The sequence below is a fragment of the Dendronephthya gigantea genome, unplaced genomic scaffold (genome assembly GCF_004324835.1).
Source record: "Dendronephthya gigantea isolate DGI-Jeju-01 unplaced genomic scaffold, DenGig_1.0 000001F, whole genome shotgun sequence".
In the NCBI taxonomy this organism is placed as follows: Eukaryota; Metazoa; Cnidaria; class Anthozoa; order Malacalcyonacea; family Nephtheidae; genus Dendronephthya; species Dendronephthya gigantea.
In genome coordinates, this window is record NW_021163011.1 from 2,257,749 (window position 1) to 2,285,701 (window position 27,953).

The window sequence follows — 27,953 nt, forward strand, 5'->3', positions numbered from 1 at the left end:
GAAAGGATAGTTTCAAGCACCAAATTAAGGAAAAGAGGTATTTCTAAATCTATTCCTTTATTATCTGTATGTGAAGCAACACTTCTGCAACATGTGGTGTTGACCGACAGCCATCGCATACTGCAACTTGTGTAAGAAAAACGCAAATTCGGCACCGGAAAATTCAGTTCTTTATAGGAATCCAAGGAATCCTGACTGGGGTTCAAGTGATTCATCGATTCAGTTTTTTATTTGGGTCTTCATAAGTCCATCAATCCTGGCTATATGGTTTACAATACATGGAAACGCCCAATCTTTGAAAACTTTCTAACCCGGCTCTAAAACTTAAATTCTATTTGACTCTTTAGACAGGGAAGAAATATACTATCCGCGGCTTTCGTAGCAAACAGTTGAAAGTCACCTTAATACTAAATAAAGATTTATCCCAAGACTAATTCTGGGACTTAATTAATAACAACCAATATATTTTTTCAAGAGCTTCTATGAGAGTATAGCTTTAAGCACAATGTATTTTTTGGCCTAGCATAGTAGCATATACTTACAACAAAAAGCACACGCTTTAGGGCAAAAGATCTTCATAAAGTCGTAACTTGCTTCACAGTGGTCACTGTTTGCAGCGTACTTATAGCACCTCGATCGTCTGTTGTAACACGATGCTAGAAAATTAATGTACACTTGTATTAATGTTTCCGTGCCGCTTTCTGAAAGTTTAAAGGGGTTACATGACGTAGTTCTTATACCACAGTCCACACTGTCAACATTGTTAACGCTGAACGAGTAATATTTGATAAAATAAACGAAATCTGAGTGCGTCCCGCGAGAAAAAGGTTGCGAAGAATACGTTAATTTAAAGCAATGTCTCAGTTTGGGATGCATGCGTTATTTAGATGCATTGCAACTTGTCATTGTGGCATCGCAAAGAGCAGCAATGTATAAAGTTGTAGCATTGCATAACTGAGTTGTTATCGAAAACAATTTGTTATTGCAGAAATTTGCTTGCGCATTGCATCGAAACTCGAGGTTTTGGGGAATGTACGGTCAATCTGCTTTGAGACTTAATTAAGCTCTGCTATTGAGGAAGCAAAAATGACACAATATACATCGAACAAAGCCTTTACAGTATGTAAATATACGCGTAAAATATTAATTGTGATCGTAAAAGTAAAACGTTTTACCATTTCTGGTTCCTACCTTTCATACTTTTCGTGCGAGCGGTGCAACTGTACAACTTTTTCAGTTGTCTTATGTCCACGTGACTGAGCGATCTAAAACGGCCAAATCTGAAGCCTGGGTCTCTTATCGACTGCATCGTATCTTGGCCGTTTCCTGAGAATGCTTTGTTATCGTAATGCATGATGCTAAACAGATCGTACGGTTCATTAAGAGAGTCTGCAGGGTAATGACTGTAGCTCAAAAAGTTCCTCTCCATTCCTAAAACATGAAAGAGAGTACGAAAATTAAATTTATAGTTTTCTTGATCTTCAGTGCATTATTACTGTATAATACTGTAAACTGTGCCAATTGAAATTTACATTAAGCTTAAAAAGTCATGAAGATTTAATGTATTTTTCTAATTTGCAATCAGTCTTTTGAGACTCTTTCTGCATTAGAACCCCCAGGTGGCCAGTTCATTTGGATTTTTATCCTGCTCCTCTCTGCCGGCAGCCCTGTTCGTGAAGTAAATATCCGCAAACGGTGTGAACTATAAATGTGACTAAAAGACATACCTTCTTGTATATTCCACCAGAAAACTTTAATATATTTGTCTCGATCAAATCTGGAATGCTCGTGAAAGAATCCTAACGTGTGCATAACTTCATGAATCGCGTGTCCTCGATCTAAACATCCCTTACCCAAAGACAGTAGTTGCTCTCCACCTTTGCGACCAATGGAAGAGTAGCATCTATATTGAGAATGGGAAAATGTATATGTACATAGTCAATATTCAAGAACTATATAATACATGTGAAGATCAGTCGTGACGTTTATATTACGGCTCTAATATTGGAAAGCGCACCTTGAAACCACTATGGCGTCAAGGTGATGTTTTAAGAGTTTTTACACAACTCAAGTTTCTTGTGGGAAATGGCATATAGATCACTTGCGTAGATTTGAGTCACATTAGAGTACATCAAAAATGTACCGCTTGGCGCGTGTGACCTGGGTACGAGGTTGTTGGTTTCAGTGAATATACCATTAAGGTTGATACGTGCACATTTACGTCAATGTATGTACGGTCTTTAACTCATTCACTCACCCTTTTTGCCCCGAAACGAATCTGACATAATCCGTATGCTTGTCTTGTTTTGGTATGAAAGTTACACATGTCTTTCGGGCCAAGTTACGCATTGCTTTGCGAATAACTCGTCTTCCTTTTTTATCTAGGTTGTAAGCAGTCAAAATACAAAATTAATTTATATGGTAGTTAATAATAAGAATATTATTACGCTAGCGGTACAGGACAGCCACGAAGTTGCTAAGCTAATTGCTGTCTTGCGCTGCTGTTGACTTAACAAATTCTCTCGCGTGCGAAAAGTTCACGTAAAAGAACCCCACAGCAAGACAAATTTCTCGCAAGCGCGGATAGTTTTAATCCGGGTTGAACTAACCCCATCAGCCGGCGAGCAGGAAGTCACTAATATCATTTGGAAGCGTTAAATTTTTTGGTGGAATTTGGGAACATTATAATCCTCTCCCCGTGACACATACTTTACGACCGGTTTTTTCCATTTCAGTGTAACTTTAAGAGTTTTCAAATATTTCACTTGGTTACGAGATATACAAATACTCTATTGTGCGATGCATGTTTCCATAGTCTCCCGCCAGGTGAGGAGATTAGATACCATTGCATACCTTCCTGGTAACAATGCTTGTCAAATCGAGAATAAATTGAACTTGGGAACATTGATCCAGTGTCAAATGCTGTGCTTTATGCAATTTAAATTTATAACATCCATGTTAACAAATATTTTCGACTTTGATCAAAGGGTATATCAATGCTTTGTATCAAATTTTCTCTTAAAAATTTAAAATTAAACAGGAATTAGGCAGTTGTATAAATAAAGACGAACTTATCCAACCTCGTTTGACTAAACACCGTCACGATCTTCGCTTCATCGTTTTTAACGGTCATATTCGTCAAAAACGGATAGTTTGAAAAGATCTTTGACATATTAAGCATGATCTCCTCCCTTCCTATAGATTAATCACCTGTCTGCTCGAGTATGTATCGATAGAAAAGCATCACACGGTGTCCGGGGTACATAACATGACACGGCATGCAGGCACATCACAGAACAATCATGCTTGTGGGTTACCCCTTGTTGGCATAGCTATCTTATCCATGGTGTACATGTTAAATCCGTGTTTGTTGTAATGAGACGATATGCACCACGAGACGCCTCATCAGGTGGAGTAAGATTTGATGTAAATATAATAAGTGTGTTTGTGTTCGCGTACAATAGTTGTCAAATTATGATTGATCAAACGCAGATTGCTGCTCGGCGGGTGGATGCAGGCTAGTAAATTGTGCAATCGCATTTCGACATATACAGTGTATGATACGGTCAAATGCCATAATTCACCAAAAAAGAGGCCATGTACACATTCTATAAGCCCCACTATATACGGTTTATAGCTTTGTAGTATCGTATCTGCTTAATCAAACATGTGTACAGCAGTACAGTACAATTCAATTGGTACAAATTGTAAATTGACAAACTATGTGAAGTCAACTCGGCCAATGAAACAAGGCAATTCGAAAGTTAAGTAAAAATGTATCCAAACAGAGAAAACGAGTCGAACTAGTTCCATTGAGTCATATTTTTTCAAATTAACATGCAAGCATGTTAAATCATTTTGCTTTTCCACCACATATCTTCACTCAAGCAAACTCTAATCCTAACAGCTTTTTTAAAAAACAGGTTATCTTGCAAAAGGCAGAGTGTGGATAGAGACATTTCTGTCAGGTATATACTTACCCATGTCGTCTGAAATGACGTACGGTATAACAGCATCATCCCAAATTTTGATCGTGTTTTGAGAGACGTCTCTTTTGCGTCGATGCGTTTCCGTGTCTGTTTTGCCAACCAGAGCAAATGCTGTAGATTCATCGAGTATTATGTCGCCTTCAATAAGCTCTTGTATAAAGAGAGACAACAAAAAATAGTTAAATGTTTACATGATTTAAAGAAAAAAATAATATTCTACATCAACTGCTTGATCTATAACATTGTAATTTGTACAACAGCAGATGAATATCATAATCGTTCAAAGGCTGTGCAATTCAAATTCACTGATAAAATATATAGTTATATATTGTGCATTAGTTCCTTGAGCCGTGAGAACTGGCTGTTAAAATAACGCTCTAAAAGTTTGAATCGCCGGCAAACGTGGACAAAAGGCTAAAAAATATATGACCATTCAGTCGACTGCAACCAGATTGGGTTCGATTGCAAGATTGCCTTAGGGTCTATTTGCATGGAGCGAGTTATTCCGGCCAGGCATCACATTAAAGGCTTAACTTGATTAGTCTTTCATTATATGCAGCTTTCACCTAGCCTAGCCGGAATAACTCGCTCCATGTAAACAGACCCTTAAACAGTGATGCATGCTAATACAAAAGCTTTGTATTACGTGGTGCTCTTACGTGGGTAAGAGCACCTTACCTCGCAATATTAATCGAGTCTCGAGAATAGAAAATAATTTTCATGAAGGTGCATATTAAAATGCCTCCTTATTGCGCGTGCGCACGAGAAGAACATTCCAACAGTCTTTCCATTACTTCGGTTGGATAATTGATGAACGGTGCTGTTGTCAGTATTAAAGGACCATGAAAAAACTAATCCCTTACAACCCCACATGCAGGCACTTAAGAAGACTCAAAATAATGTAATCGCCTTAACTTCGTGCGAAGATCAAAGGGTACGAGCTTGTTGCTGTAGATTTTATACAAAGTCACACCTGGATTAATAAGAAGCTCGCTCTTCAAGCTGAGCGTTGGATCAAGCACTGCTGTGACTCTCACGGTCGCAATAATGAATTAGTGCAACAACCACTCAGTTGCGTATTTACTCATTTGATTACAATTTCCGATTACAAGAACAAATATTGACCACTTCAAGCCCTGCGTACATATTTTGTCGCTCTAAAACTAGTTCGTCTATTGCATTGCCGTTGTGTAATTTGGCACGTTTTTCATGTCGCCTTTCGTTAAGTTTCATAGGTCTCTCAAAGGGCTGGTAGGCCTGACTGCCTGTTTAGCGATCAAACTGAAGCATCAATCATGCATGTTGGGCTGTGCTGTGCACAACAGTTGTCTTTTTAGGCAAACAACTCCGTTGAAAAGATATGTGGCGGAACCTGCCTATAAAGGCACCACAAAAAATCGATTTCGATTATGTAGTTGATGTTTATTCGGTATGAAATATTTGACTTAGCTATACGACAAGTGAAAGGCTATACTTTTGTCGTATACCGAAATGAAAGAGACATTTCTAAAGACTAAACCTTTCAAATTGAAGCTCAAAACTTCCGTCGAACAAAGAGCCGTCTGTAGGGGGTACAGGGTTTACCGGTAGGTTAAAAGATAAGGATTTTCAATAAGATAAGGATTAACTGTTGTATTTTCAATTGTTTTTACCACCGTGTCCTAGCCTTTGTAATAGTGACAGCCACTTTTCCTTATGGTGGTAAAATATGATGATTTAGGAGTGTATATATGCCAGGTGTAACGAAATAAATTGTGACCAAACGTCATGCAGTATTAATGATTTGGATCAACATATATAAGATATGTACAAGTTGTTGTTACTATAAGTGCATAATCCACGACCTTCCATCTTCAAAACAATTCTATTTTCCTGCCGCTTAACATGTGCATGCCATCGAAATTAAACGCTGAGAATATACCTGCTTGTGTATACATTGCGACATTCCGTCGCCTAGACTGTCAGAATGGATTACAAACCTTCTGCATATTGTATTCATTTAACTAATTTAATCGCCAACATAGTCTCCTAGTATTCTTTTGTTCTTCGCAATAGGATTAGACACGCCATTCACCTCACCTCAATATGTTTGCTTTTTAATTATGATATTCTAGTTGACCTTCGACTAGCGAGTCTTTCTTGTGATGAACGTACATTATAATGCTGTATAATTAGTTGGCATACTTCGGTTGGCCCACTGGCTATACTCTGCATGATTTCTGTTATCATGCAAAATTGTGTGCAGCTAGTGCTGTCACTGCTGAATGTTGACCATTTGGGAAACAATGTAATATGCCCTGACTAATAGCTACATTGGCGTGCAGTGAAAGATCTAAAGTAGCAGTGACATGATAACCGATGCAGGATTCGATTCAATTTTTGTATGACGTTTTTGTGGTTGTACACTTGTACCTACATATTCCAATGCGGTTGACCGCAGACGGGGAAAAAACAAACCAATATGTCATGGTTTTTTCATTATTGATTGCCATGGAACATTATTGTATGGCCGAGTAGATATTTTTCTCAAGCGAGAGAGTTCAGTTTTAAAGCCTTTCAGAACTGTCATACTGCATGTTCACTGTTAAAAGCAGAGAGTGTTTATAGAGGCAAGACAGCCGCTTATTTTGCAACCTTTTGTGAGAACTCGCGTCTTGCGCAGATTAAAATTGAAACATTCAATTGTGATGAAGAAAAGACTTTTCCCACTTCAGCCCACCTGATATAAATACCCCTAATTAGTTCGTCGCAATCACCAGCTGTAGCTATACAGTTGTTCGCTGTTTCTCTAAGTTCTGGTTTTTTTTCGCCTTTATCTTCGTTGCGAGCTTCATAGCTGTTTTATGACTGACTAATGCATGTATCGTGACTCTGCTGAAGAGCTTCGAGAGGCTTACGTCAAGGGTGAAACGCTTCGCAGGGGTAATTTTAATGCAATTTCTATAACAACTTGGATTAGATTGATCCGAACATATTCCCTGCTGCAGTTCCACAGCTAAACTATTGGGGATGTGAATTAATTTCAACAACTCATTTTATGCATTTGCTCAAACATAATACACTATTTCCTACTGTCTCAAAAAACATATATATATGCATGTATATCCATAATTAATCATCTCAAAGTTTATAACAAAAACAATATTTATATATATATAAAATAATATCAAGAGACCAAAGTTCATTTGCGAGAGTTAGGCCACAATAATAAATCACTTATTAAGTTACTTGATTGAAAGTTACGTGCGTTCAAGATGAGTTGATTTCGAGAACAGTTGCGCATATTGTATGACACGTGCATGTAGTGCTGGTGGATTTCGCTAAAATTCTGATCAAATTAGGATTATTGGAATGGTGCCTACCTGGCTCCGTAAAATCATCGGCACCCAAGGAATGGTGACACACCGCTAACAAAAGTATGATCGGTAAAATCGATACGGCGTACATCATGTTGATACTACTACTATAATAGGTCCTCGTGGCGACCAGGCTCGTGGTTGCTGCAAAGTAACTTTGCTCGACTTAAAGCTGTATCAAGGAGGACGTTTGCTTTCAAACAGCTGACGAGGACGTCTTCGTGTTCCCACCGGTCTTACTTCCTTTCAAATTATATTGGAAGAGTAACTTCACGAGATGTCAGATAACACTGTGAGATGGCGCACTCTTTTGAAATGCTAATGAAAATAATTAAGTAAATGTCAATAAACAACCACATTAAATGCGCTGTGCATGTGTAATTGTATACGCACAAGCTTATGTCCAGAGTGATGCGACGCATGTGCGGTTCTACCCATGCGCAATGTGCATGAAAATAGTTTCGTTTTTAATATCCGAAATGTACGTGGAACTTGTGCCGTAGATCAGTAGATGCCTATATATGTACCCTACGAGTTGTATACAAACATTTATTCCAAAGGTCTGAGGTTGTTCGAGGATAACCCCCTCGAAACTTGGCGACAGATAAACCGGATTTTATCTATCACCTTGTATACAAATTTTGTAGTGGATGAAACGTCTCTTTTTTTTTCTTTGCAAATGCATCCTTTTTTATGCGGTGTTTCGTGTTACGAAAATTGCATTTCTTCTTGCAATGCTAATTTCTTCGTCGCGGCATATTATAGTTAAAGTTACTCTTGGTTTGTTTGATATTTTTAAATAAATTCCTGCGAAGCAGAGTGTGTCCGCTTCTGGAGCTGTGGTTACCAGTGAGCATCATTATAAATCTCACTGAAAATCCAAGATTACCCATCCTTTCTGTTTTGTCCAATCAAATTTGCAACGACAAAAACGTATGTACCAATTGTTATTTCGCACGCTCCCTAATGAATTATGGTTGAGTTTTGTACACGCATCATTAATGTTCTGATGGACATTTCTGCATTGGTGATATTGGCTGTATTGGCGAATCGTGTTTGAGGTTTGCATATGATTTTACAGAATATACAAACCCATAAACCACAGTACGCGACTGAACATTGGGTGACAAATATATTACGCCGTCAACATGAAGAAAAAGAGAAAAGCTGAACTAGAATTGATATTTCGTGCATGGGATCATATTGCGGCATGCTGCCATGTATATTTTATCCTGATTTTACTAGAATAATGGAAAAATGCCAAAATATAGTCTTATGCAATTTGAGAATTGGGCAAATTAAATTAATTAATTACTTTTTTCACCTTTAATGTTTGTGTGCAATCACTTTAGGCAGGCCCCTAAATGTCAGGCAATTGAACAATTCAATATAAGGACGAATCAAGTCTTGAAAATGTTCTCACACTTGACAAAAGCACTATATGATACCTTTTTGTTACACTTGACTAAAATTCTCGAAATTGGGTCTTTCCGAAAAGCAAAATGCAAGCATATTTATCAACCGTCAATTGAAATATAGACATCAATCATCGCATGCTTAAAATATATACTTATACTTATAATATTTCTAACACGTTCGTTTAAAACGTACAGTACTTTACACTGGTAGCTAACTCTCTTAATTTGCAAGGCGTTTATGTCGAAACGTCAAAAAATGATCTTGTTTTATAGTTGCATACATTTCAGTTTATGTCGAAGAGACTGTCCCTGTACAATATCGTATATACCTGTTCACTTCTCATATAATGATATTTAATTTGAAGAAAGTCGGGTGGGTAAAAGCTTTAGTTCAAGGTTTCAGAGATCGCAAGGTATTGTTCTGTTTAGGGCACGTTTGAACAACTTTCGATTATTACCGTGGCACCAGCTGGTTCCCTATTTATTCATTGTTAAACCATTTCTTATCAAACTTGTCAAACTCATTTTAGTGTTTATCTTACAATATATCGATCAATATAGAGCAGCGTAGCAGCGATTTCTGAATATATTTACGTAAATTTTGGTATAAGATCCCCACGAAAAAGAGAAAACGCTTCTCGTCAGTTTTCGACGTTTCGACCTAAAAGGTCCTTCGTCAGGGGAGGTATAGCTAGCTATAAAAGTCAGCACTCTTCTGACGAAGTCCCTTAGATAAAAATCAGTTCCAGAAGTATTTCAGACAGTCGTGATACAACATTTGGTACAAGGTGTTTATCTTAGATAGTGTTTATTATAGATAGTGTTTATTATAGATAGTGTTTATTATAGATATAGTCTAATGTTTGCGATGTATAAGGCAACACGGATCTAGTGAACACATGCACCATGCAAGATTAACAAATAAAATATGTACGCTGTCATTTGATCCATTTTGTTAATTATGCTATAGATTTAATGCACATACGCGATGGACTAACTGATTATGCATGCTCGATTTAAAAATATACTGCATGTGATGTGTCTGTTCCAACAATTTTATTGGCTCCCGTTAAGTATGAACGTTATATGATAACGTTGACCTTAATTAATACGTCTTGATCAGTAAATAAAACAGAGACATCCACAACAATACACGTTATTTTTGGAACAACTTATTAATGTTACCAAACCACGATTGAATTGTATAGCTTTCTCTTTGCATGAAGTGTATTTGGCTAACTGAACGAAGTATACCGCTAGTCCTATAGGGGGATAATTCCCAGAAATAGCCGAATATGGGGTCCGTCTAGTTACACTCTGTACACAAATGCCATATTTGTATATATTTATGGTAAAATGGCGAAGCAATTAAAAACATCAACAGACGTATGCAAATGAGGTGAACTCGCTTACTGTATATGTTGGTAACCAAACGACAAATCAGGTGTAATTGTTCATCATCTGTGAAAGGACCAGCAGCGTGAATTGAAACAACAATTTCACAAGCTTCTTGCGAGGTGTACACAGGCATAGAAACAAGAGTTCCTGATCTTTGGTAAACACTTTCAGACAGTCAAAGAACAATTACTTTAACCGCAATATCGGGGGTATTCAATCTTAAATCGGTCAATTTAACATGCACTTCAATCTATTAGACATCATGGAAGGTTTTTAAGTACATAATGAGTCGAGAAAATGTTAAGAATGTTCGATGTAGAGCTCCAGGGCTAATGTTCATTTGTTTAATGAATGAATCTTGTTCCATATTAACGACAGTTCGACATGATGTACGATTGCTCATGTAACCGTCATTTGATGAATACTGTAGAGCATAGAGAAGTAGTTGTTAAACTATTTTTTAGGAAGCGCTATATTTTAGTTTATCGTTTATCATTTATCTTTCCAATCGATTTTTTTTTTGTAAGAATGATGACAAAAATTCCTGACTATATACAGTGCTACGAGTTTCTTATATAATCTCTGCGACTCGCCCATCGATAACAGCGCGATAATGTAGGTTGTAGGCGTGATGGCTTCAATAACAATTGTTTTAAAATGATGATGCATTTCCATGTTATCACGAGTTTTAAGGCACCTTAATTTAAAACAGCAAAAACTTTACGTGGTTTTATTTGAAAGGACGTTTAAAATTATGTTTAAAAGGTTATCGATTTTTGCATTGTTCATGTCATGTTTGTTTTCTTTGAACGAAGTCAATGAAGTGTCCGCCATCTTGTGTTATTAAGGATATGCACCGGTTGGGTCACGCAAACATTTCATCTCGGAAAAAAAGGGTGGTATATTCCCGAAACTCCCGAAATTGGTTGCATTCTCAAATTTCTAGTCAAATAAAAACACTTCGGAGACGACTCTTTTCATCATTTAGTAGAAAAAATTCAATTTAAAGTTCAACCTCACTTCCGACGTCATATATAGGTGATTAAGAAGAGCCCGTTGATTTCAGTTCAAAAGTGAATGTTCAATATGAATCGTATTGTTCTCTTTGAAAGTACGTTGAATACAAAGACGTTGTAGACATTCACTTGTTTGATTTGAGTATACTCATACTTCAGAAACGGAAGATAATTTCTCATCGTCAGTAATTCTAATTAAAATATATGCATCGCCCCCTCTGAGAGTAAAATAATGGTTGCTCCAATGCATTTATTACTCAATTGTTTTCATTCTAAAGTCTGAAACAAAGCTATTTGCTTCGGTTTAAATTGAAAAGTTGGTTTGCAATTTCTCATTAATATACGAGGGACAAATCTATACACAATATTTCAGCAAGCTGCCAAAAAAAAACAATGCTGCCAAAAAAAATCAATGAGCTTTCTGTCATTTTGAGTGTATTTTTAATCTTGTGATAACTGAAATAAAGCGATTCTAATGTCGCGAGCAAACCATTTTGTTTCGCATATTTTCTTTGCCCCTTTACCATTGGGATTTGATAGATCTGGGACATTCCCAGAAGCTTACCATGCATATATATATACCATGAAATACTATTTGAAATGCCTGCCTTTCCCCCTAATATATGGTCTGAAATACTGGCTAGGATACAGCACCTTGTGAAACTTAGGGGACTGCATTTTCACTACGTTTTTTTATCAAGACCACCTGAAGTTAGTTGAGTCCATTTCAGACGTTGAACATTTCATTTGCTGCACCTGCATGTAATGTTAATGTAATAATGAACTAAAGTGCATTCGATTCGGCACATAAAAAGTTCGACGTCTGAAACGGCCGACCTTAAGAATTAGAGGACTTGTTTCTCTCACTTAATTATTTCTGTTTAATTCAATTGAATCTTACGATTAGTTATCTTTGTAGCCCACATTGACCTATATATTTAATTGCGTTAAATTGTCTTGCGTGCGGTACGTATAACAATTATGAAAAGTTAATGGGTATGTTAATTCTTGTTTATGCACAGTAGCTGCGTTTGGGCTAAAATTAGAAGAATAAGCGCAATAAAAGACTAGTCAGTATGTGCGAGTAAATTGAACTATACCCATAGAGAAGGGCCCATGCATGCATGCATAGCGATGGCGACGTGGCAGAATTAACGACACGATTGTACATCTAAGTTGAGTAAACAATTCGATATACAATTGCACTGGTAAACCGGCGCTGATTCCCGCTCCAAAATAAAAAATCTGTCTACTAATCTGTTGTAAAAACATAACATGCAGCTTATATAGTTAAATCATCGAAGCTCTGCATGCATGAGGCGTTGTGCGAACGGATAGTAACTTTTAACTGTATAGATATTGACGGGATTTAGGAATTGGCCAATCAGGATCGTTTATTTTGCAGTTATAACTGTAAATAATATATATATATATATATATATATATTATAATATATTATTTTATATCTATATTAATTATTCTATATATTTATGTTATATATATTATTATATATATTATATATTATTATATATATATATGCATATATATTTTATATATTATATATATATTTATATATATATATTATATACCAGTAGCTATTAGACTAACAGGTTATTAATTCGTTCATAATCTTTTACATGTTAGCACAATACTTTTTTTCCCCCACAAGGAAACAACAAGCTAGTTCAACGAGATTTATAGGCTTTTTTTTGCAGGTAATTAATTCGTTCACAATTCAGTTATTATTATGTAAATCCAGGCGCAATTATAACAATGGGGGAAAATTGATGCTATTCTCACCTTTTTATTTTACAATTTATTATAAAAAGTTATATTTTGAGAGTTATAAAGTCAATAATCAATATATATGAGCATGTATAGTCACTATAAAATGACAATGTCTAAGTCTGTTCACACGATCCAATTTTGTTGGATCCAATTCAATTCTGACGTATAAAATATAGTCGACTATTGATGAAGCTGTACGGCGCATTGGCTTCGGTGGATTTGCTGCTGATATACACTACAAGACAACAGACTATAAAACATCCATCAGAAGTGAATTGGATCCAACAAAATTGGATCGTGTGAACAAACCTTCTGACTTCAATTGATGCTGACTTTTACAATATAAATAATTAATGACGAAACAGTTTTATACCTTTAAAATTCGTCTTTTAGCAACGTGCATGCAGGATTATTAATTTATTTGAGAATAGCGTTGCTCCCAATCGTAGGAAGATTGAGGCAATTCTTATGAAAAACTTTAATAGGCCTGATTCATACCTTTAGGAACTAGTATAGCCTAGTACCCAACTGACGATTCGATGTGCAGCGTTTTATTCATGAATATAAATGATATATACTTTCATACATACTTTCATACATACTTTCATATACACAGTAAAATAGGACGTTCATTCACATGTTACTTACTGACCTGTACGAGAATTTCGAAGTGTGCAATAACGACACGAAGTCTTTAGCAGACTTTTAGCAGATATTTGTCTGCTCATAGCGGAGCATTATGACTATACAATATAAAAAATTAAATGCAACCTATTTTGGTCAATTTGCCATGCAGGTTCTCGTGCAATAATCACTGACAGTCTGCGATGTATTATTGGTGGCCGCGCGGTGACGAAGAAAACATACAAAATAACAAAGCATTTTATTCTCCAGGAAAAAACAACAATAGCTATCGCCGGCTGTCAGTGACCTGTATGAGAACCTGGTTATAATGATATAGCCATAAGTTGTGACATGACATCATAGAGACCGATGTTACGGTTATAATAAATCACTTTAACAAATACCGCATGACACCACGTTAGTTGCTTTTTTCACTGATATATAGGCTAAATAATAAACATAACTAGCTATACGCGTGCATAAGGTCACCATGCAAATTACAACGTTCGACAAAGTCCTGATAAGTTTTAAACATAATACTGTTTGAACAACGAACTCAAAAGGAGGGCGCTAGATATCACGGTTACCTGGTTATGTGCACGTCAGAGAATGTATATCAGCAGTAAATGCTGCTTGGAATCTTGAGCGCTACACTCGCAGGCTGGTTGTTGTGTTGCCACCTATTGAACTGAGTCGTTGAAGTCAGAAAATTGCCTTTCGAGCAAGACTGGTGTGTTTTTTTGCTGCATATATAAGTCTTCTATATTAATTGTAAACAAACCATCATTCCTTGCGCGCTCAAAGTTCAAACCCTTAATTCTATTAGCTGTGTACTTAAAGCATATCTGTACCTTGTTAGACAGAAAATCGAACAATGAATATTGTTTATTTCAATATTTTGAAACAGCACAAATGTTTTTTACAAATCAATCGTATGTATCCCGGCATGCAAAGGGGGCTCAATTTGTTCGTCGTTCGTCGTTCGTCGAGCCTTGGTTTGGTGATACAGGATGTACACAACAATTTTAATCGGCGTTGCATGTCCCATCAACCGCTATACTTAGCTTAAATTATAGGAAGGAACCGTTGGATTTATTTATTGTAACTGATTTCGATACTTCGATTAGTAAAACCAATATAAGACCCGGCCAAATTGAAGGCCTACTACATATTTGTGGCTATAATATAGCTATACCAATTACATGAACGAGCTTAGCTGCAATTTGATTGGTTAAGTTTACCAAAAACGAAGTACCCGACCGTTTTTTTGTCTGAAGCAGAAGAGCTGTTTGAAGAAGAACAAAAAGAAACTATTTTGAATACACGCCAGACTAAATACAAAACAAGTCGACAAAATTAAATGATGTATGAAAGTGTTCAATTTTAGTCGTAAAGTGTTTAATTTGACATAAATTAACACAATCAAAATAGTGGGAATTGTCGACCGCGTTGCATCATATAGTGATTTTTCCGCGAATGGATCTACGAATTTTGGGAGCTAAATTAAGCGTATATAATTTAAGGGTGATTCTTTGTTTACCCCGATAAAACTTTGTTACTAAACTTCGTTACTATGATACATACATTATCTATAGATTTATAAATTATATTTTCGTATACGATAGTTCTTTTCGAAACGCATTTAAAATTATCCATGTGCTCTATATGTCAATCAGTAACACCAGAGTTATATGACGAAGGATAGACGGTCGCCTATATACTTAGAAGTGTTCAGGTAGAACATTGGAGAAATATCATGACTCATGGATCAGTAGCCTATATGCACATGCATGCAGAATTGGTCTTAATCCGCGTGAGAAGAAAGAATTTTCCAAATATTAACAACGAACATGCTTCTGTATAAAAATCGTATACCCGGCTTGTGAGAGGACATGCACTGCATATCCATTGCAATCAAGTTGATGGACTCAGGACCCTACAATCAGCTTGCTGACATGCAGATATTTGACCCTAAATATTTTAAGAGACAAGTTCCTTGTTCCAGATGTTTAGTTCCCTTCTAAAGTATTATTATGCAAATATACAATAAAGTTGGTATCTCAGTATTTGCACGTATTTGCTTGTAATAAACATCTAAAATTAGAACAAGATCAAGACAGTTGATACCCTAAATAAAGACTATTTTTGTTATTCAATTATTATCAACATGCATGTGTGAGGATATTTCTAGAAGGTCGAGGGGCAACTTGACGAAACTGAATCAACAAACAAACAAATCAATCAGATGCGGTTGTTCCTATAATGCCAGTATTTTCGTTTTATAAGATTTTATTCATGTAATGCTGCAAGTGAATGTTTCAAAGTCAAAGCTATCAATGGATAATTTACTATAAAAAATTATAAATAAATGAGTTAGCCTGCCTTAAATTAACGTTTCACATATTTGTGGCGAGACACGATTGTATGTTCCACATGCACTAGAAGTTTTGAATCTTTCATTTGTTGAGAAAGACCTTTTCTTTGCATGTAAATGCGATATGGTCGACTGTAAACTCGCAGAGATTTATAATCAAATAAAAAGTGGATATTTTACTTTATTAAAGATATCCTGCTAATTTTTTTTGTACAGAATGCTTATTAATCAATATTTTTACTTTGGACCGTTTGCCTTTTCGCCCATAAACATGACAGTTGGTTGATCATTAGTTAGACATCGTGACAGTTAGACATATTGCCAGGTAAGGGTGATACCATATCTGTCACTAGTCATCAGATGATTTCCTAATTTTTCATTTAACACGTTTTTATTTATAACTTAGTAATGTTGCATTAGGTGAATGTTTCTAAGTCAATGTTATACCAGTGCGTGCATGGGTAAATTCCTAATTCCTATAACGAATGATAAATGAATAAATAACCTGTGTTCCCTCATATTTTAGCGCTCGAATAACAGAATCTATTTATACGCTTATTTCACGGTGGGGGGAAACGCGATACCCCCCCATGCACCGTGGAATAAGCATAAATAGATTCTCATGTTATTCGCAGGCTACACATATTTGTGGTGAGATCGACCCATGCATGCGGATAAGTTTTCAATCTGTCATAGCCATTTATTAAGTTGAGAATGGTCTTTTCTTTTGTAAATGCAATGAGTGTAAACGCGCATTTTTATACGTTTGCAGCGATTCATATAGTTAAATTAATAAAAAGTGCGTGAGATTTTTATTTTAATTTAGATTTTCTGTTCACAATGCGCACTTGTTCTATGTTGACTAATCGATCACACATTTTTCCTCTTGGACATTTGCTTTCCGCCCAAGCGATGCGAGCATGCATGTGATACTCTTTTGACTATATATATTATATGGGTAATATATTATCTAATAGCTAACGAACAAAAATTAACTTTGACCCACATTACATAACATCAGGCTTGTGTATGCCGAGTTATACGCATATATGACTCGTTTATTGCAGTCCGAAGTCACAAAAAGACGAACAGCGAACGTCATGCAGTTGCAAAGTAAAACTACGCACTATATAATAAATTATTATGATTTTTACCACTTCACTCGATGTAGATAAATTCTGGAGGTTGAAAGGGTCTCAATTTCGAGTGGAATTATACACACTTCAAATTCAAGCCAGGAGCAGTTGACGGAAAAATGAGTCAACTATATAGGTCCTTCGACAGGATAGAACCGCATCGCAAAAGCGTAGGTTCGATTCCTGCTGGAGGACCTATAGTTGACTCATTTTTCCTTCTCAGTACTGTTCCTGGCTTGAATTTGAAATGTTTACTTTATAATTCCACTCGAAATCAAGACCCTTTCAACCTCTAGAATTTGCGCAATATATAATTATATGAAAAAGCTCATGTGAAAAAGACTAATCGAACACATTTGCGTTAGCCACGTATATGTATATCTATTTATGTACTTATTGATACATACGCATGCACTCACCTGATAAATGCGTTAAAAGTCAATAAAATACTGTATGGGAGTGTATGCCTTTTACAAACCGACGACTGCGTCCGACATGTGTGTCAATTTCGCTGTGATGTGGCCTTAACGTTCGATGTTGCTATAGTGGCGAAAATAACCGCGAGAGATCGTTAGGATTATACGTGCATGTATTCCAGTAGCCACCAGATGACCAATTTGTTAATATCTCTTCTTGCACTTAAATATATTATGGGAAAATTGCTTTTCGCCCACGAGGTAACAACGAACTAACCCGAAGGAAATAACACCCTTCATGCACTGAGGTTTCATACATAGTAATTATGTAAATCATGCAGGCGCAATTATATTAATGCTTATAATAGGTATATATATAACTTATAGGACACGATTGACGTTATTTTGTCATTGTTATTTCCTTATGACCATGCACATATACCAGCTAACCACGATTATTTATTTTTATGCACGTCACTTGCCTCTGGTGTGTGTTAAAACCCACAATTTATCCCTGCGTGCATGCTAATTATATACTCACGTGCATTTATAGTCACGAAAATATCTTAAATGACTAGAATTTCGGTGGTTTTCTACGGCTTTGCAGATACAAATGAGAAAACATTTTTATCGTAATACCAATTTTTTTTACTTTAAACCTTAATGGCATGCATGTAAAGATGCTTGAACAGGTTTAAAGATTTCTGCATGTTTTTCCCTGCTTTAAACTATATAAATTTTCTGATGTAAATAATATTTTTTTGGGTAAAAAATATACATTATATAACATATGTACGTGCCGGTATATAATAATAAATTATGTGTTTGTATACTTTGAAGACATGCATATAGTCTCTTCCTGGTCGACAATTGAAACGAACAGTTCATGTACACATGCATGCATATATTTTGTGAATTTATAGTATTGCATGATGGGAAGCGTGGGATCTGGGAAGATTGGATGTGAGAAAAATAGGAAGAAACAATAACGAGGGATATCTGTTTTTGGATTCAGTAATATGTTTTATTGGTCAAAAAAGCAACATTGTTAGAATATTTCTTGATGTATTATAAGAGAGCATAATACATACTTATACATAGTATATAGGTCACTTTCCAGAAAACCGCAAATATACTGCAGGCAGCAGAGGTTGACCGCAAATTAACAGACAGTGAAGTATTAATTGTTATTTGCATGCATGGTCCGTAAGTATACATGCAGGTATGTGCACGGAGAAACTGAGATTGAAACAAAGTATTGTGCCGCGTGTGTGAAGTTTTACATTTAATTTTTCAGTTAGGTTTGGCAGCCAGAGGCCAAGAGGAGATACGACGCGGTTGCGAGATATGATAACGATTTTAAAGCTATATACGTCATAAAGTTCATGCAGTTTAAGTTGTTCTGCATGTTTATTTCGTGGGCTTAATTATATACTATAGTAACAAAAACAACACGTGAGATTTAACATTTCTGTGGAATGCATGCTGGTCAGTGAAGGAAAATATCTTAATTTTTAACTTTTATTACTTGAAGGCCCGACTGGACTAGTACTATATATAGGATATACAGACCAGTATTTTATTGTTGCATGTTCTCTTTCCTTTTCGCGTCAAAATTATTTATTAAATATCTATACTTAGTTGTACCCATAGAACTCGAAACAAAAAGCCATTTGTATAGTGCATCATTTTTCGGTTATGTCACTTCTTCACATTTTTCGGTTATGTCAAGATATTTTTACATACATATACGTTAATACTCTACTCACCGTGTATGAGCTGGTACGTAAGCTGTTTGGCTGAGTAGTTACTGCATATATCAGCTCCTATATTTATAACAATAAATATTTGCACATTTTATTCCTATAAAGTTCTGCCTATAATATAAAACAATATTCTATTCGCTCTCGTCATATATATCTGGGGCCGGTTGTATCAAGCCCGTTTAGCTTTTAAACGGTGGATAAGTCAAAATTAAATAACACTCTTACAACTCTCTTGAATGAGTCAACTTGAATTTATGCACTGAATATGTATTGTAAACAGTATCATTTTATTAAGGTTAAAAACATTTAGTTTGCTTGCTGAATGAAACGATAGACTTGCTTTCTATTTTGAGCTTAAACACCGTTCAAGCTATAAACGGGCTTGATACAACCGGTCCGGCGGTCCCTGGCTGCTATATATAAGTAATGTTTACAACTCGAGCTCGAGTATGGTATCTATAATCGTTAAATGCATGGTCTTCGACGTGTATATATAACTCAAACAACCACACCCCCTCCCTCAAACAACCCCATACAGAATATACTGTGGTTTCGTTAGGGAAAGGCTATTGCAGTTATGCAATTGACTGATAGTCTGATAATCTGGTAGTTGAACGTAAGAATAAGATGTTCCAGACTGCAGTTATCTATAGTTGTGATGGTGCTATACCCAGCCTACCCTGAGTAACCATGCAACCTCTGCAAGTTTGAAAATTTCTATAAACGAGCGCGGAACTTCAACAATATTATGGCGGAACATTGCTCCAAAGAGCTAGGCACGACTTGATATAGCTGTTATCTTAAATCTTTCAAATAATCTGTTGAGCTCTTTAAATGACGGATGTCATAAATCAATCGCGGATCTGTCGTGCATTTTACAATTGCCTGTTATTCTCGAGTGTTTGTCCTTCACATCAAAGTCTATTTCTTTTTACAGCCTAACTTATAATTTGTTATATAGCAGTGTTTAAAAATTGAAATTCATTGGTAATGAATAAATAAAAAAATATTTATTTACTTCACTTACTCAATATACGACCGTACCAAATCGAAGTATACCTAAAATATTTTCATCAACTAGACATAGAGCATGTAAGACTTCCGGTGAATATATATATATATAGGATACGAAAATCAATATTTCTTTTAAATAGGTCAATTATACCATTTTCTTTTCAAAAGCTGCCTGAAGCAATATTTGTAAGCATTATAGCTTCATGAAGTCCATCACAGTCGCAAAACCTTGCATGCAAAGGCATGCACATATGTAAATTGGATCAAAGTTATTTCCTAAGCTATAGAAGTCTTCATTCCTAGGAGTTGTTCTTATACAAAATGTAAAGGTAATTCACAGCAGGTTGTCTTACACGCACGTAAAAGTCGAAATCCTTATATATACATGTTACCTTAGGAACTTAGTTTTCTGCATATTTTAATATGCATTAGTTGACCTAGATGTTAAATAATAAAAATGTAAAAGCATTTAAAATTTTCCGTACGTGTACGTGCGTATAAAAAACGCGTAAGTGGGAAGCAGCTTTTATGTGAATTGTATGCTTATTTCTTCCAATAAAGTTGATCCCCATGTATCAACCCCCGCGCTCTTAATATTTAGGTTTATATAGAAATGGATGGATTTTATCGGGAGTGTATATACATATATGTATATATATAGCTATAATTACTACGAGACTATATCATTACTCATTAGGTTATTGTATAGGACTCTGGAAGTTTAACACAACATTTACCAGGGAAAACGGCTCAACAGTCACTATATCAGAATTAATTCGTGTAATTGTTTGACTGACGAAGGCCCTCTGCCGGGCTCAGGTCGAAACGTCGAGAGAAGTGTTTTAGTCTATTTTAGGCAGTTGTTACACCACATTAATTTGATGCTATGTTTTTTATCGTTTAAAATTTAAGGAAGACATTCGTCTAGCTGTATATTTTGTTAAATTAAGTGGCTGTAACTTGATCTCTGTATATATTATACTACGTGTTTATTAATATCAAATGTGGTATAACAACTGCCTAAATAGACTGGCAAAACCACTTCTCGACGTTTTGACCTGAGGGCCTTCGTCAGGAGAGTTAGTAAGTCTCCTGACGAAGGCCCTCAGGTCGAAACGTCGAGAAGTGTTTTTGTCTATTTAGGCAGTTGTTATACCACATTTGATGCTAAGTTGTTTGAAGACGCTGCCACGCTGCTCCTTGGTTATATTGGTGTTTATTAATATATCATAAGTACCAACTGATGAAGTTATAAAGTCATGGACGAACTAGTTCATCATTCATGCACACATTGAACAGGATTTCCACCGAAAATGTCATGGTGAATTCGAGGAACTCGATTTCTAAGTAGCATGTTTCATTCTATAAACGTCTATATATGGTCATGCATGCATGGTGAACATTGGAAAGCTTTGGTACGCTATTTTTTAACACGTACTTACGAACTATACACTGCGAGAAAGCATTGATTATACATTTGTTCAACATACCTGATAAATGTCGTCTCCTTTCAGCAGCCTATATGGAGTTGGTGTTGGAGCGCGTGTGAAATAGTTTCTTCAAACTAAAATAGACCAGCAATTGGACGAATTAGCATATATGACAAGACATAATTGGGCAAGGATATTTATATCATAGATAGTTCAATAATTACAATTGTTTTATTATGTCAATATTGCTTGCTGTCTGATGAAGTGGTTGGAATATCGAATCTCTGCATGTTCATTTCTCCTATATATAACTTTTACGACGCATTTATTAACATAATATCTTTCCAGCATATTCGGAATGAAGTGTCAGTTAAGTGTGCCAGAAAGTACGCAACGGAAATGTTGCGGAAATGTTCAGCGTTATGCATAACATGACGGATAAGGTTTTTTTGTATCTATACACAAGTCTAATTGTAACATGCATTTATATTGCTTGCCTGACATATTTTCGACATTTTTAATATATATGTTGCCTTTGCTAACCCTTTAGTAATATGAATTTGGCAGAGTCCCCGGTGTCACCGGAACCTTGTAAGGTTCACAAATCGATGATATGCGTCTTCCGTACCAAAAAATATGGACATATATGGTTATATGGCGCATGTGACAATTCACCGAACTTCCTACAGGACGACGAGTTCAAAAATTTTTAAAACGAATTCAAATTACTCTTCTTACGCACTTCGGCCGGCTTCGCTTTCGGAATATCAAGTTGGCTCTCGCTGTATTATTGCCTTGCTGTTTTCCGTTCAGCCTTATGGTCGTTGTATACCCACTCAGCCAGGTTCCGATTTGACTCCCACTACCACAATTCCTACCTTTGAGGAAACATGAACCAATCAGATGCTATGACCGCATCAAATTGACCAATCACGAGCTTGTATAGTTGCATGTGGTAGTGGTAGTGCTATCATTGATCGTTGAAGATTGCCTTTATGACGTTGAACTTGAATTTCGCGATGTCTTTTCGCAGTAGATATAGTCAAGATTCGTGAAGACGAGAACTATATATAATTATATGCCACGTAGGCGTAGCTATACTAAGTTGCATTGAATTATCTATATTACATCTCTCTTTCCTCGCTTATTTTAAGAATTGAATTCAAATCTCTGAATTATATAAGATATATATAATTCTTCAAATAGGAATTATATGTAACTAGGACAATATGGCAAATTTCGCAATATTTATATGGACTTGAAACAATAAAAAAATCTGCTGACGAAGAGCGTTCGATATCAATCTTAATTAAATTGTTAAAAGAATATCATTGCATGCATGCATGTAATAGGGTTTTAATATTTGATGCTTAACTTCCTCATGCCTATAGCTTTATATATTTTTTGTTAAAGCGAATCGCTAGTTGTATTTATTCACCTCGAGGCCAACCTCCAAAGCGCGATATTGTCCGCGAATTCGCAAGGCATTGAATGGAACCTCTTCCGCGCAAACACAACATTACCTTCTCCTTCAACTTCAACTCTTAAACTGAAACTTTTAACTCTAAGCACCCAAAGCATATTGGCAGCATGCAGGAATTCTAATCGCTTCTAGAAAATGTATACCGGCCGCATCGCTTTGTGCTTGTATAACGACGGGGGGCACAGCTGCATGATCAAAGATTTTCCGAAATTTTGAATCTTTCGGATCTTTTCATATATGCATATATATAAACATAGTGAACAAAAATGGTGTTAGATATTTAGACATTACATCATATGATTCATATCTTAGAAATACAGCTGTGGAAAATATAAACAAAGCGCTTGTTTTTTGTATATTAAAGACTTAACACTTTAAACTTCGAATTGAATCGTTAAATAATTGAATCATCAATTGTCTGAAGATATATATTAAGTTAAGCAAAGACTAAAATTATTATTATATGAAAAATGCCTAGTTGCACTCCATCATTTATCTTAAAAGTATAAATTTTCTAATTGGAGCCCTCTCTAAACAAATATATATTGTAAAAATATATAACCATATCGGTATACCTTGAATTGTTGCTCAAAAATTGAATGCCTTGTAAGCCTGTCTCTCAGATGTGAAGTTATGATATAATGGCAGCCATATGTTATGACACAGTTTATGTGATTTTGGATTGCGTCAGTGTATATTTTTCTGGCTATATTTATGCCGCATGAGTTGCGTCGATAAAACAATTGCAGGTCTCTATGACTATGGGGTCAAAACCACGCATTTTCACATGCAGTATTGTTTACTGCATTTGGATAGGTTGAAGTGGTTTTTTAAGAGTCATCCTTAGAAGGCCGGATGCATTGGATTTTCCTGTGATCATCACTTAACAATTATTCCGCATCGAATATTTTTACTGTAAGGGTTTGAGTCAGCATAATGTGAATATACAATATATTACAATTATTTCCCGCTTCAAATAGACACTTTGATAATTTCTTTCCTTCTATATGATACTTTTCAAGACATGACTCAGAAGCTTACGGATACAGCTACGGATAGAAGCTACAGCACGTATATGAATAAAGCGGAGGCTCTATAAGCAATTCTAAAATACAGTCTTTTTGTGTTTTGTACTGCCTTTATATACCTATAATCATTACAATTTTGCTGCATCCGCATGCCAGCACGTATATATATAAACGATGTTTCAAAGCATATACTGCCATATAGCCTTGTTTTATCTACGTATATGAACACTGCATGGCTCGCTGTATATCTTGCAGTTTCATTTGCTTTGTCTTTGCTTGACAATCCTGACCTCATTAGGATTATTAAGTATTGGAAATTTTCTTTTTGATAGATAATGCAATTATATTAACACGGTTCATGTCGATAATATTAGCGCTCAGATCAGTTTTCTAATTTTCTACATATATAAAGGATATTCTATATAACTCGCTTTTAATTAAAATTTCAATTATATTTTTCGATCGACATTCCGCTACCATTTTTATTAAGGCAAAGTCATTATGCGATTTAAAAAAGACAGTATTTACTAATTAACCACTTCTTAATTATTCTCAGTTTCTCATTCTTGGAACCGATGCTTTTCCGGCAAAATATCGTTATATAAAGCCTTTCACTGAAAATTTCAAATGATTGAAATTTTTTCGCCAACAGAGCCTCGAACAAAACACGCCGGAATTCACGTTGGACCACCAATAAACCCGCGTGTATAAAAGATTTACTAAATTGTCATGTTAGCGGAAAATGCAACTCGGATCGTGCAGAATTCGAACAATATATTAAATATATTCAATTTTATGTAATGCATTATATAAATACATTTATAGTAAAAGTCCTTCAGAGACAGGAAATTTTCCAATATTTTGAATTATGATTAAACAACCATATATAGGTACGCACGCGCACAAGATACGTAGCAACAAGAATAACAATGATATTACAATGTATTGATATATGAGTCACATTTTCACGAAATTTATCATCAACTACAGATGGTTGTAGTTAGGCAAACGCGAAAACACTCAATTAATGTGTTCTATATTCAATGGTTTCAAAACTCAAAAGATAAAGCATCATCGATATCGGCACCGGTTTTATTTGCCAATTTTATTATATATATACCTGCTTTTTTTTCGAAATCACGAAAGTCTTCAGATTTCTCCCGTCACAAAAAAGGAAACTTCCTTTTCACGATCACACGATTCTTTAGACGAAACTGTTACCTCATTTTTCATAATTGGGTCATAAAACAGTAAACATAGCGTGTCTTAGCGGTATTTCCCATTAGTAAACGCCGAGCCAAGTGATCGGGTCAACAAACGGGTCAACGAACGCACGAAAATGTAACGAAGGGCCACGACGGCCTACGAAAATCTACGGCTAGTCGGCGGCTTTGCAGCGGATTTTGACCATTATTTTCAATATATGGACCGAGTATATTGAACCTAAAACTTCACAAACTTCATGACTTCACGATTCACAGAACAAATGGCATTTCCGTATTTTTTTGGAAATCACAAATCACAATATAAAACATGTAACGCCAAACATCTGTCGCACAAATACACTTGCCCCCGTCTCCGGAAATGTACGATAAAAACAATACACCTCGTATTTCTCAATATATGGCGATACTTTGACTTTACCATTGTCGCTCAAACGAGAGAAAGCTTGCCGCTAACATTTGGCGAATATTTTCTTGGCGATAATTGGTGACGTCACAAGCGAAAATAACGGCATAAAACAACTCTTTATGCAATCAAAAACAACTGCTAAATGCGTTAAATATTTTCAGATAGCCCAGTGTTTTAAACACCCGCAGTGACCTAGCTATATATGTGTATTTTTTGCGTTACAAGATAAACTGATCTAGATAAAACCGTTGAAGTTTAATTAATATGCATGATTAGCGGTCAGCTCCTATACGTCGTTTGAAGCATCCCTCATCTCAGTCAAGAACGTTTCGAAAACTTTGAACTATATTTAAATAGCTCCTTTGAACTATAATTATAGAAAATAAAACAAATATTTTTTCCGCTAATACCATTTAAATGTAGGTCATCGTAGGGCGCAAAGACTTTAAGTATAGGCCCACTTATTTTCAAGTACTTGCAATGTTGACGTGGATAACTGAAGGAGATATTATTCCCGTATAAGACCAATTGCGAAACTTAGTAACCGCGCCTTCGCATAACATGGAAGCGAGGCTTATTATGCAAAAAACAATATTTGTATTTTTTGCCGTACAAAGCTATCCGCCGAGTTATATCCCGGTTTTCGCCTTTGGTTTACATATTTTTCGATACCTTTAAAGCTCGGTTTCATTGTTGTTATCATAGTTTTCAGGTGAGGGAGTTTTGCCTTTCATTTGAGGCGTTTTTGTGATGTTTTCATTAATTTTTTCGGCTGCTTTCGTCGGGGAAATATGGAAAAGGCCGACACAAACTCAGGTAAAAATTCAGTTTTTTCCAAACTATTTCGTCTCAAGTCTTGAAAATTTATTTCATTTTTCTTCCTCTTATTTGTGCAAAATTTGGCGATATATATTTGGTGCAAAATCTATGTTTTTGTGACAAAAATTGTTGAAAACTAAATGAAAAGTGACAGTCAGATTTTATAATTTCACACCTAATGACTGAAATGGTTCAAATTTATTCACAAATATCACTATATTTTTTATCTTTATACCAGAGTAATACTGTGAAAATGGCAAAAAGTAACTAACTGAAATGTTTTTGTTTATTTCGCTTTAAAAAAGTACAGACGATGCATGGCTTGCATACCGACATGAAGGCCGAATTTTATTTAAAAGTCGAATTCGAACGCATCTGACGTTTTGTATATTTTGTGTCACTACAAAACACTATCACTAAACACTATCTACTACCATGCAATAGATGTTTTAAATAAGGATTAAGCAGGAATACTTTAAAAGGAAAGGATTCCGTTCACCATCGCATTATAAAACGGAAAACACTTCCGAACTTCGGGGTTGTATATTTTTTTCGCCTTCGGCTTTGCCATCATGTAAAGGCATATCTTAAAAAACGCTGCTGCTCGCATTGTGGCTACCTTTATAGTATGATATTGTGGGAAAAGAAATATTAAATGGTAATTCAAAATAGAGAATGATATTATGTCTTGGTAATAAGTATTTTACTATCCATGTCATGCATGTGTGCCAAGTTGAAGAGTTGTTTTGCTTTTCAGTCGGCATCACGTCACATGTATTGTAGTCTATATACACAGGGAAAATAAACCAAAAAACTCCGTTGTATATTTTATCTCCGATTGTTTCTGTCAACAGAGTTCTGCTAATTTTTTCCTGAGCTGTAAAATTGCTGTGAAATTACAGCTTATCGATCGATAAAATTGGTGTAAAATAATTTTAAATGAGAAATGTAAACATGTTGGTTGTTCGACCGTGACTTTTCAATAATCCTTGTCACAAAAACATAGATTTTGCACCAAATATATATCGCCAAATTTTGCACAAATAAGAGGAAGAAAAATGAAATAAATTTTCAAGACTTGAGACGAAATAGTTTGGAAAAAACTGAATTTTTACCTGAGTTTGTGTCGGTCTTTTCCATATTTCCCCGACGAAAGCAGCCGAAAAAATTAATGAAAACATCACAAAAACGCCTCAAATGAAAGGCAAAACTCCCTCACCTTAAAACTATGATAACAACGATGAAACCGAGCTTTAAAGGTATCGA

General features: G+C 35.6%; 1 protein-coding gene across 7 annotated transcripts in view; it reads right to left on the reverse strand.

Moving 5' to 3' along the window:
- The window catches only part of LOC114525428 (zinc metalloproteinase nas-4-like), a 30,494-nt gene that overhangs the window by 1,147 nt on the left and 1,394 nt on the right, over window positions 1-27,953 (reverse strand). Inside the window, exons 1-9 of one of the 7 annotated variants that reach the window (XM_028546775.1) lie at window positions 22,269-22,287; window positions 21,786-21,859; window positions 19,285-19,341; window positions 7,352-7,663; window positions 3,981-4,139; window positions 2,258-2,381; window positions 1,728-1,903; window positions 1,192-1,431; window positions 543-656 (exon numbers count right to left, since the gene is read on the reverse strand). In XM_028546775.1, the coding sequence (XP_028402576.1) occupies window positions 543-656; window positions 1,192-1,431; window positions 1,728-1,903; window positions 2,258-2,381; window positions 3,981-4,139; window positions 7,352-7,439 (901 nt within the window). In that variant the 5' untranslated portion in view covers window positions 7,440-7,663; window positions 19,285-19,341; window positions 21,786-21,859; window positions 22,269-22,287. Of the gene's footprint in view, window positions 1-542; window positions 657-1,191; window positions 1,432-1,727; window positions 1,904-2,257; window positions 2,382-3,980; window positions 4,140-7,351; window positions 7,664-10,176; window positions 10,473-13,617; window positions 13,678-14,176; window positions 14,338-17,518; window positions 17,578-19,284; window positions 19,342-21,785; window positions 21,867-22,268; window positions 22,288-27,953 lie in introns of those variants that run through there. The other 6 variants (XM_028546785.1, XM_028546794.1, XM_028546816.1 and 3 more) reach the window with 6 other exon arrangements.